The sequence below is a fragment of the Sinocyclocheilus anshuiensis genome, unplaced genomic scaffold (assembly GCF_001515605.1).
Source record: "Sinocyclocheilus anshuiensis isolate Anshui unplaced genomic scaffold, SAMN03320099.WGS_v1.1 scaffold324, whole genome shotgun sequence".
In the NCBI taxonomy this organism is placed as follows: Eukaryota; Metazoa; Chordata; class Actinopteri; order Cypriniformes; family Cyprinidae; genus Sinocyclocheilus; species Sinocyclocheilus anshuiensis.
The window spans coordinates 153,111-165,865 of record NW_015554081.1 but is presented as its reverse complement, the minus strand read 5'-3'; the positions used below and the strand labels follow the sequence as shown (position 1 = coordinate 165,865).

The following is a 12,755-nucleotide window of genomic DNA, read 5'->3' as shown; positions in this document are numbered from 1 at the left end:
GTGAGTGTGTGTGAGTGTGAGAGAGAGTGTGTGTGTGTGTGTGTGTGTGTGAGTGTGAGTGTGTGTGTTGCTGTGGGAAGGTATATTACTGATGTTGATCAAACTGGCTTACACTTACAGACATTTTTGTTTGACAGGTCAACAAGCACCTGTTTGTACACATCGGTCAGTCCAACCCCACGTATAGCGATCCGTACCTCGAGGCCGTGGATATACGGCAAATTTACGACAAATTCCCAGAGAAGAAAGGAGGACTGAAGGAGCTGTTTGAGAAAGGACCGGCTAACGCTTTCTTCCTCGTAAAGTTCTGGGTAAGATCCTCAGATATGTCCCAAACGGTGAATGAAGCTCTCTGTTTGGACCGTCAGGCAAAGAGCTAGTCACTGTCGTGTCATGCTAGTCGGGTACATCTGGAAGTGATGATCTGCCTTTTATTTCTTTTGCTTTCTAACTCATTTGGATTTGGAAGAGACATAAATGTGTACATGCAATATAAAACATTTCCCAACTATTTAGTTAGACAAACTGGATGAATATAATTTATATGAATATAAATGCATACATGTAAATATTTTCAAAATATATACTGTATGTGTGTGTATTTATATATACATAATAAATATACACAGTAGACACACATATATTATGTAAACAAAACCTTTTATTTTGGATGCGATTAATCATTTGACAGCACTAATATTAAAATATATATGTGTGTGTGTGTGTGTGATATTTTTCAGCCTTTTGTATTTACTCTAAAAGGGTACAATTTACAATTAGAGATTTTGAAATTAATCACTGCATCAGAGTTTTTAAATTGATTAATTGAAACAGGTTGCTTGAAATTATTTGTGGAAATGATTGAAACTTACCGAATTTATTTTATATTTTATTATATTTTGTTTATGGTTTGTTTTGTTTATGTATTATGTTTAATTTTATATTATTTTATTCAGTTTATTTTTATTAAATTAATTTTTAAATTTTAATTTCCTTTTTTTACTTTATTTACTTTTATATTTATTGTTTTGTTTATTTTTTAACAATTTTATTTATTTTTGATTTTATATTATTTTATTTTGCTTATTTTTAATTTAATTAATTTTTTATTTATGATTTACTTTATTTTTTATTTTGTTTTATTTTATTTTTAATGCTATTTTTAATTAAATTTTTATTTTATTTTGTTTGTTTATTTTTTTCAATATAAGTTACATCTGTAAATAACATTCTGCCTTTTATTTCTTATGGTTTCCAACTAATTTGCATTTGGAAGAGACACAAATGTGTAACTACATGCAAATTTAAATTCTCCCAGTTAATCGTTACAGTGGCTTGTAACAGTAGTTGTTTATGTGTACTATATTCACAAGGTCTCTTGTATCTTATTTCTTGAATAAGACATTTGAAGTTTTAAATAAGTAGGAACAGCAAATGAAAATGCAGACTGTTTATTGGCTGCTGTAAATCAGTATTGTGGGACAGTGACGCTGTGGAGAAGGGTTTGAGTGTGGGATGTTGGAGGTCGGCTCTTTCATTAGAGAAATCTGAGCTTGGGCACCTGTCACTCCCTCCAAACCACACGCAGCCTGCTATTTATAGAGCCTCATGAGAGACACTTCAAGTGCTTAATTGTTGCCTTTTTGTGTTCGTGAGATTACGCTGGGACTGTCTAGACTCGTTTGCGTTGTGGGTCTATCTATCTATCTATCTATCTATCTATCTATCTGTCTATCTATCTATCTATCTATCCTATTTCAATATTTTATTGTAATTTACAATTATTAATATTTACTAATATTTAATATAGATTTTATTTAATATATTTACATTACATTATATTATTCAAATATTCTGTATTCATTTTTTTTTTAATTACTTTTAGGACTTTTTAAATAAGGAACAGTGTTCAATATCATATCTATTTGATATTCTTTTTTATTTTAAATAGTTATAATAATATAATATAATAATACAATAATATTTAATAATATGAAAATATAATAATTTTACAAATATATTATATATAAAGCATTATATGGTTTTTATTTTAATTAATTTTTTGCATTATGACATATTAATTTTCATGAAAATGTCACAATACATAAAACCGTAGTGTTGTTCAAATAGGCTTCTTATTGTTGATGCAAAATATAATCTAATATTTAATATCTTTTTGATTATGGGATGAAATGTTGGCATGTTTTTTAACAGGTTTTGTGAAACTCGCCCAAATTTGTTTTAAATGCATTTTCCCCTCAAAAAATAAAATGCAATGAAAACATGTTGAAAATATACAAGGGAAAACCACAATATTACCATGTTTTTGGGACACTACCCTGATAGTATCCTCTGAGTATTATTGTAGTGTATGAATATAGTATTTATTCATTGCTACGGTACATATAACAATATCAATATATGATGCCATCAGTAAACCATCACGGTAGTTTTCTTTTAGTTTTACTGTTATTATCGAGTTCCACATGTGTGTGTTGATTCTGGATGGGTGTGTGTGTGTGTGTGTGTGTGTGTGTGTGTGTGTGTGTGTGTGTTTAGACTTGCATTTGCGTTTGTCATTTGTTATTTTGTTTTCAGAATTGTGATCTGCTTTGCACTTCTCAGCCACCGTAGAATCCTGCATTTTCACTGGTATCAGTATCATCTACTGAAATGCTGGCATCATGGCACCCAACAAAACACGAATTGTTCATTAAAGAGCATCTGAGACCTTTATCAGAGCCCGGGGCCCTTCAGGTGTCCGTGAAGAAACATTAGATATATTAAGTCCATTAAGAATCCGGCTATAAAAAAGCGGCTTCAGCATGGCCAGGCTGCCGTTTCCTGTGCTCATAAGTATCGGTCATGACTGGGGCGTCCTCGGGCACAGCTAGTCATGGGGATGCTGACAGGCCCGCTAGGTTGTTCTCCGAAGCTATGGCATTCTAGATTAGATTTCCGGCCGGCTGTGGCCATCATCTCACAGCGCGCCTCGCGGCCCTGTCCTAACAGATCGGCCCGTGCTTTTGAAGTGCGCTCGCAATCCGATTTGAGCCGGCCGTGCTAAATTGTTACACATGCAGCCGGACGCGCTAATGTGATTTGGAGCGTGGCGGGTAGTTGATTGTAATTGGATGAATTCCCGCGCAGAGAGGGAGAGGCAAGCGGGCGAGCAAGAAATGAAGATAAACGAGGGAATAAAGCGGAGAGAGGGGGACGGTGTTGTGCTCTTAATGGGACGTTATGAGGATTGGGCGCAGGGGGGAAAAGGTGAAGCTGCTTTACCTCTGCGCTGCTGTGAATTGTGGGATGCGATGATGGCTTTTCAACTGGCCTCTCGGCTCTCGCTGTCCCGTCTGTTCATCAAACAGATCATGAGCTGATATCAGTAGGCTACACCAGAGGCACACAGATTTCAGACGGAATCACTCCAGACCTTTTGCAGATTTTTCAAAGTTTTGTAAAGAAAATGTGATTGATTTGTGTTTTTGGTTCCTCTGGTTTGCTGGACCTCTGAACCGGCCAGAGAAAGAGCTGGGCTTTTACTGTCTTATATTAGTCATATTTGACCCCAAAGTCAAAGGAAAGCAAGAAAAAATTATATTTCATATTATATATTTTTTAATACATTTAATTATTATTATTTTTTTATGACATTTAACTAATTTAACTACACTTTACCCCAAAATATATATAAATGAATGTTGATTCTGGATGGGTGTGTGTGTGTGTGTGTGTGTGTGTGTGTGTGTGTTGTGTTCTGCAGGCGGATCTGAGCATCAACCTCCAGGACGACAGCAGCTTCTTCTACGGCGTATCCAGTCAGTATGAGAGCTCGGAAAATATGATCATCACCTCCTCCACTAAAGTCTGCTCGTTTGGGAAACAGGTGGTGGAAAAGGTGGAGGTAGGAATAAATGTGACCTGTCACAACGTATTTACACCAAAAACATCTTACGACCAGCACAGGTCCATCTAATTGTTTTAAAGGCCGTGAGAAATGACATTAGTGGTCAGATCAGGAGAAAGATCCCCTCCATATGCAAATATATCACCATATTAAGTCATCATAATTGTGTTATATGGCATGTGTGTGTGAGTTGTGTTCAGTTTGAGAAACAGTAATCACCTGTGTGTCGTTCAGACGGAGTACGCGCGCTTTGAGAACGGCAGATACGTCTTCAGGATCCATCGATCCCCGCTGTGTGAATACATGATCAACTTCATCCACAAACTCAAGCATCTGCCAGAGAAATACATGATGAACAGCGTACTTGAAAACTTCACCATTCTGCAGGTAACATCACGTGCATTAAAAATCAAACATTTCCCACGATAACCAGAGATTCTGACACACTACTACTACTACACTAACTAACCACAACTAGTTACTAGTAACTAGTTATAAACTGAATACAACTGCTGTTGATATAAAATGTAGACATAGTTTATTAGTTTTCAGTGAATCAATTCAAAAAGTAGTATTATTCGATTATTTTATATAGTAATATTTCAACGTTATTCTCGTCATTTTCCATTTTATTCCCAAAATATTTTGACTTTATTTTCATCATTTCGACTTTATTCTCGAAATATTTCGAGTTTATTCTCTTATTGCTACAACTTTTTTTTTTTTGCTTTTTTTTTCTAAAAATATTCAAATTTTAATCTTGTAATTGTTTTTAAATTTTGTAATATATTAATATATATATATATATATATGAAATACGATTGTTCAGTTTGTTAGAAAAGTATTCAAAATCATTCAAATTATTCAAAATTATTCAAATTCAATTTTAAATATTTTTTAATATTTTATATCACCAATTCTACAGTTATTCTTACTGGAATAAACTGTTAACTTTCTATTATCAATCACTGTCATCAAAAAATATATTAAACAGAAAAATTCTGAAAACATAATAGACTTGTTGAATGAGATCCCATTAATTTATGATTTCACACTAAAAACGATAAATGCGGTAACTGTAGTATTTTGACAGCAATTATGATCAATTTAGTTTAAAGTAAAAGTAAAACTCAAAACTGATTTTTAGCTTAAATATCTGAGACCCAGACAAATCGTCTTTTTCGATCACATTGTGAAGTGATTCCTGCAGCTCAGCAGTAAGTGTGAGTTAATTCAGTTTAACATCAGCCGTCATTACAGACGCAAGACTGCTGAAGAAATGAAAAATGAGGCTGTAGCCACGGCAACAATGTGTTTGTGACAACAGCTCCAGTGTGTGGGACCCCGAAACAATGGGCCTCTCACCCGACACAACGGGACCTCACACACAAACACACGCTCAATGACCCGATTGAGTCCTTATGACTGACAGTGACGCACACAGAATAGAACACCACTTTACTTATATCCATATTCATGTAGTTCACATTAAAATTATATGTAGTATATAGGCTATAATAAATAATATATGAATAGTACAGTATATAGATAGATAAATGTAAATATGTGAATAAAATCAATATTATGTACAAATAAAATGTATGTATATGATTATGTTTAAAGTGAGCCAACATTTCTCATACACTGTAATGCATAATAATACAATAAATAGATAATTTTTTTCATTTAAAATGTTATTAAAATAGGCTTCATATTTGCCTTATGATCATGAGAAGTTAAATGAAAATATGCTTAATTATAATTACAAGTGTGTGTGTGTGTGTAATACAAAATATATATAATGTATATATATAATACGAAAATATTCTGTATTCATTTTTTTTTTAATTACTTTTAGGACTTTTTAAATAAGGAACAGTGTTCAATATCATATCTATTTGTTTAAGGTGTAAATAAAACGAACAATGTAAAATAAAATGTGCATGTGTATATATACATACAAATATATATAAATATATATTATTTATATATAATATTTATACAGTATATAATAGTATATACTATTTTAATGTAATATTTTATTTGATTATGGATTTATTTTTATGAACATTTTATTATATTACAACAAATTGCAACAAATGCATTGCTAATATTTTTGAAATTGTATTTAAAATTTATTATATATATATATATATACACACACACACACACATACACATATATGTATATGTATATATATAGTGTATGTGTAAGTGTGTGTGCTGAAAGTGAGGCAACATTTGTCATGCTTCTTGAATGATTCAAAACTAAGATATTAATAATTAATAATTAATATTAGTAAAATATCTGACCCTGGGTCAGATATGCTTCATAAGCCACATTTGCTGTCATTTTGTAGAAGCCAAATTGTTTTGTGAATTGTGTTAAATCAAAATCACCTACATTTTTAACACATTCTTGTGTTTTATTTGAACAGTTCATGGATTCATCCGTTCAAAGTTATTACTAAGAAAATAACTAATACATTGTTTGTTTTCATAGTGCTGCATCAAAATGAAAAGCTCCCTCTGATTTGAGACACTTAAGTTTCCACCATCCAGTCAACTCCCAGTGGATCAAATCAAGTGGATCCTGTAAGCGTAGCATGACGTGCTGTTCATTGACTAAACGCTGTGTCTGTGTTGTAGGTGGTGACCAACAGAGACACTCTAGAGACATTGCTATGCATCGCGTACGTGTTTGAAGTGTCCACCAGCGAACACGGAGCCCAGCATCACATCTACAGACTAGTCAAAGACTGAGAGCGAGCGTCTGCAGCTCACTGATCTACAGACGCCGCAGCGCCCCCTGCTGGACGCAGCCCAGGCTCCTGAAGGGGTCCCGAGGACACGTCGGGCACAGGACTCTCAGAGGCACAAGCAGAGAATCTGCCGCAACGGCAAATCTGAATGTCATGACATTTGTATTTTTTCTTTTGTATAATGAGAACGAAATGCATGAGAAAGTTCTTTGGTTTTTCTTCATTTCATCTCATTTTAGCCCATAAGTGTTTGTTTTAGTGTTTGTTACTCTGGGGGTGATGGTCACCTATTTTTTTACAAACCAAAAGTGGACAAACAGTAGTTTTTCTTCATATATCAGGACAAACGTGAATAGCAAATGACAGAATATTTAAGTGATGTGTTTTTTCGTAGATTTGCTACATTGTATTTATCAGATGTATTCTTGAATGTGGAAAACTTAAACTTAAAAGAGTCTAACGTGAAAGAAACTGATCTGAGGAAGCCAGAAGATCCTGGGTTTTTCTCCACAACAAGGGCTTGTAAAAAACAGACATGTAACTGCGTATTTTACCTGACAGCAGAATCAGGCAGTCAGAAACAGTTTGATATTTGGAATAAAGGGCGTGTTATCCCTTTAAACCGATTTGAAATTATTTTGTTCTTCTGGTGCTCATATAAATTTGCTTTCATTTCTAGTTCTATTAGGAAAAAAGTTAGTTGTAGTGCTTAAAGTCCTAAGATTTTTAGCAAGCTCATTAACAGCCATATTCAAAATCAAGAATACTATGTTTCCATCCAGAGATGTAAATTTAACTTATGCGCAAAACTGGAATATCGCATAAAACATTTGCGAATAAAGCACCGTTTCCGTCCAACGAGTCAAAGAGAACATAATCGTCACTTCCTGATAAACTGGCACTAAACATCTCTAACAAAACATATGTAATAAATTACTTTTATGTAAATATAAAAACATTTTTATACATTTTTTATGCGCATTTTTAGAGTTTATGCGCATCTTGATGTTTCCATCCAGCGTTTTTTTATGCGATCATCCAAAATGCGCATACAAATAGGTGGATGGATCACTCTATGTGTAATGAATCTATATAATATATGGGTTTCACTTTCTGAAATGAGTGACAACAAATATTGACCTTTTTCATGATATTCTAATTTTTCGAGATGTACCTGTATAGTGTCGTGTAAACATGGCTGAAGACACGAAAAGCGGAGGAACAGACAATCCGAATCAATTGAGTGAGTCATTTACCCTGGAACTGCTCCAATTGATTCAAACTCGTGACTTCGATCGTTCAGTTGAAGCAATTCACTATCAAAAACCAGATCAAGAGGCATTCATTTTCAAATTTTGACATCGTTTGTAATGATTTTAAAAAGCACAAATAGTGAAGGGTGCAATGGAGCTTTTTGAAACTCAGAATCAGTTTGCATGGCAAAACGATTAGCTGTTTTGAAACGCTCCATTCAGATCGCGTATCGCGAATCATTTTATTCAGAAACCGCGTATCGCAAATTATTTGATTTAGATATGGACTTCCAAAGTGCATAACGCGAATCATTTGATTTAGATCGGAACTTAGGAATAATTTCGCGAATTGAATGTTCTGATCGGAAATTATGGTTATCAGGACTTCGGAGTGCGGATCGCGAAACATTTGATTTAGATCAGATTAGAACTTCGGAGCATGCATCGCGAGTCATTTGTTTTAGATTGTAACTTCGAAGCGGGTTCGTGAATCATTTCACAAACAGAATGAAAAGACGAAAAAAAACGGTATTGGAACTTCGAAGTCAGCGACTTCGCAGCGTGTATGATTTCTTTTTCTTTTTTTTTCAACTTTTTTATTAAACAGTACAAAACATTCAACCATTAAGGCAGTACAGTCATAAAGAAAAAAAAATACACCAATACAAATCCCTTAAAGGTGAGGCGTAAAGGTTGCAAATTGCACATAGAGAAGCTACAAAGGTCGAAGATGTCCTCTTCTGAGACAATGGTTTCTTTACAAAGGTAAATTAAGGAATTATATTTACTTAATTATTCAGTAAACCGATATGTTAGTGTGAATATTATTGTTACTTTTTCATCATTGTGTCAGTGTTTTATTTGCAAGAACAACATAGTGACGAAACGCGCTGTAGAGCAGTTTGTCCCTTTAGGGCTACTGTAGAAACATGGCGGCGTAAAATAGCGACTTCCGTGTAGGGGACCCGCGGTGTATGTAGATAGAAATTGCTCATTCGAAGGTAAAAAACAAAACAAAACATAATGGTTTATTGTGTAAGGTAAACCTCTGAAAACATAGTTGTGTATATTACAGAGCTAGAGCATACTGAGCATTTGTGGTTAAAAAGGGTATAAATATTATTTTTCAGAAAATGACAGATTTTTTCGCTTATTCCTCTGCTGGGATCGTGTAGAGCCCTTTGAAGCTGCACTGAAACTGCCCTTTGATGTTCAAATCGTTGTCAACCTTTGAAGTCCACTATATGGAGAAATGTCCTGGGAATGTGTTCCTCAAAAAACGTAATTTCTTTGCGACTGAAGAAAGAAAAACATGAACATCTTGGATGACATGGGGGTGAGTAAATTACCAGGAATTTTTTTTTCTTGAAGTGAACATAGGAGTCACATAGGATAAATATAGAGATGCACATTAACAGAACTTTGGATAGTTGCCATGTACTTGTCTAGATCAACTTTGAATAAAGAAAAGAGAGGTTTAGAGGCAGATTATTATTATTTACAGATGAATTATATTTTCCTATATTCTCCTTTGAGTAGTCAAACAATCAAAAGAAAGCATCTTTAAAACAGAAAGAGAAGCCACTTACAAGGTGAGATTAGATGAACAGAAAAAAAAAACTCTGTGTGGGTACATGGGCAAAACAAGAGAATGAATCTTCCTCAGAAGAGTGACAAAAACAGCAACTCACTTCAATGTCTGATTTATAATCACGTCCATAAGATTATTTGTGTTAACTCATTAATCTGTTGCTTGACCTCTTCATATTTAAGGAGAGAACTATTTCCAAATTCGGGCATCGCTTGTTATGATTTTCAAAGGCATAGACATGTCTCTACCAATATCCAGCGACTACTAATTGTCCCTAGCAATAATTTTGATCAAACAATTAAGTGTCTGTTGTCTGCCGTTATGTCCCAACCAATGCCAAAATCAAACTCACACCCTTGTTTCTGTTGCAAGGAGTACATCTTTTTCCAATTTAGATGATCAAATAAATGATTCCAGTAAAGGACTATGGAAGACACAGAAATAATATTTCCACAAAAAATATGAATGATTAACTTAATGATTTCTATCCTACATAAATAAAGTTTTTTTTTTTTTTTTAATGCTCACAAATCAAGAACAGTACACATAAAATAATACAACCATCAACAAATAATAACAAAAAAATAAAGCAGAAACAAATAAAAAAGAAGAAGAAAAAAACGGGGGATGTTTAATACATTACAAACAGAAAAAACTCAAATTGAAACTTGCATATCATTAAAGATAGGAAAAGAGTTAGACAGATAAAAGTTTTTAAAGCTGGAGTTTGAAATTTGGCAAGAAGCAAAATCAGATTCACTACATAAAACTGTTTCCTTTTAGTTTGTTCATCCTCAATAAAACCCAATACTACATCCTTTCAAAGCAATATGCATTCATTATAAATGTTACTCCTAATGAAACTTAAAACATTAAAACAGAATTTCGTTGTAAATTATTATTATAATTTTTTTTTTTGACAGTTCCAAATGAGATGATGTTTCAAGAGTCATCACAAAAAGAGCAACTGGAGGAAATATCACTTTTGATTTTTTTTTTCCGTGTAATGCTTTGCAGGATATAACTTATTAATTATTTTGTAGGAAATCTCCTTTACTTTGTTAGTTAGTAAATAAGTATGAGGAAGCATCCACACTTTTTTCCAGCAGATGTTACCCACTGCATTATTCATACTATATAATCATACTATTCATTGACATATATTACTGTACTGGCATTGTGAAAATATTAGCATTCTGACACTTAGGGATAATTTTAGGGGGAAGTCGTGGCCTAATGGTTAGAGAGTCGGACTTGTAACCCAAAGGTTGTGGGTTCGAGTCTCGTACCGGCAGGGATTGTAGGTGGGGGGAGTGAATGCACAGCGCTCTCGCCCTCCTTCAATACCACGACTGAGGTGCCCTTGAGCAAGGCACCGAACCCCCAACTGCTCCCCCGGCACCGCAGCATAAATTGCTGCCCACTGCTCCGGGGGTGTGTTCACGGTGTGTGTGTGCTCACTGCTGTGTGTGTGCACTTTGGATGGGATAAATGCAGAGCACTAATTCCGAGTACAAGTCACCATACTTGGCCACATGTCACTTTCATAATGATATTGCTTCATTTACAAAATGATCTTAACTCCAGGCTCCTGACTGGATGCTAACCTAATGCACATGAAGAAGCCAAAATAAATGTGTCAGCATTCTTAATAATGGCCAGAATTTACACTACTGAAGCCTTTTTAGTACACACAGCCAATGTTTCTGTCAAGCTACGCCGTTGCCCTTCAAATTCACCTGCTCCCTTGGGTTGGATTAGGCCTTCTCAGTGTGAAATGCTCGGCCTGACCTGGCAAACTCCAACGCTGATCCCGGTGCGACAACTTCACCTTGGCTCTGAGCGTTCATTCTCCAGCCAGTGTTTGCAGGATTCATAGATCTGCTGTATTTTGGAAAATGGAGTGTGAAAGCGACTCAGCTACCTGATCCAAGTCTCTTTTGGCAAACTTGCAGCTGTAACACACACAAACCGACGGGAAACATAGTATCAGCTCCTGTGATTCAGTTAGAATAATCCTCTCTGATTTCTCCAGAATGAATCAAACACTTCTCATCTGAGGAACAAAGAGCCATTGGTGCTCCACAGGGCAACTATTGAGCAAAAAAAAAAGAATTGTTTGATTCATAGCTAGGGTGACTTTCGGGGGTGGTCAGCTTTTTAAAAAGGTGTCAATGTTCAGTCTTGAGGTTTGATCTTCAGGACAAAACTCACATTCTTTGTGATCTCAGCTAACAGGGAACGTTCTTGGAACTTTGGATAATGTTCAGGGCAAGGTTCTATTTTAGTGTATAAATACACATGCGTTGTATATATTTCAGAAAATTTGTTATTTTTATGTATTAAATATATTTATTTATAATATAAATTATATGAATATAAATGTAGACATGTAAATACATAAATATTTTCAAAATACATACTGTATGTGTGTGCATTTATATAATAAATGTACGCAGAACACCCATATATTATGCAAACAAAAACTTATTTCGGATCGCGATTAATCGTTTAACAGCACTAATATATATATATATATATATATATAAGAGACCCATGCTAATTTATAAATAATATCATTAGATCTCATGCATAGCTTTTTTATGGTATATAAGTTTAATTTTTAAAACGTGGCCCATTTTAGCTGACTTCACCCTATATTTTGAATATCCTCTGCGCGTCGAACAACTCTCTTTAGCGGTGACTTTACAATATAGCAAGACCTATTAAAACCCATTACTTCATTAAACTGATAAATAATGACAGGACTTTTATTTTGTCAAATATATCGTCTGAAAAGTGATCAGGCATTCAGCTGTCTGATCTCCTCAGCAAACGTGACTGTTTAGGCGATGAAAACTTTAAACTTAGAATACATAGTGTATAAAGAAACCGTCTTTAGAAAGTTTGATTCTTTATAGAATATGTTAAATGTATTTAAATATTGATTATATTGAATCTAATAGGCAAAACTAAATTTAGTTTTGACTTCCTTTGAGGGAGTCAGTACAAGGCCACAAGCTACTTTTTAAAGGGTTAGTTCACCCAAAAATGAATGTCATTAATTACTCACCCTCATGTCGTTCCAAACCCGTAAGACCTTCGTTCATCTTCGGAACACAAATTACGGTATTTTTGATGAAATCCGAGAGCTCTCTGACCCTGCATAGACAGCAATGCAACTGACACGTTCAAGGCCCAGAAAGATATCAAGAACATCGACAAAATAGTCCATGTGAC

At 34.4% G+C, this 12,755-nt stretch overlaps 1 protein-coding gene across 1 annotated transcript in view; it reads left to right on the top strand.

The window, feature by feature from the left end:
• Positions 1 to 7,271, top strand: part of LOC107669037 (transcriptional enhancer factor TEF-3-like) — a 33,922-nt gene extending 26,651 nt beyond the window's left edge. Inside the window, exons 9-12 of the mRNA XM_016461137.1 lie at positions 138 to 311; positions 3,767 to 3,907; positions 4,145 to 4,297; positions 6,559 to 7,271. Of these exons, the coding sequence (XP_016316623.1) occupies positions 138 to 311; positions 3,767 to 3,907; positions 4,145 to 4,297; positions 6,559 to 6,672 (582 nt within the window). The 3' untranslated portion in view covers positions 6,673 to 7,271. The remainder of the gene's footprint in view (positions 1 to 137; positions 312 to 3,766; positions 3,908 to 4,144; positions 4,298 to 6,558) is intronic.
• The last annotated feature ends 5,484 nt before the right edge of the window (positions 7,272 to 12,755 follow it).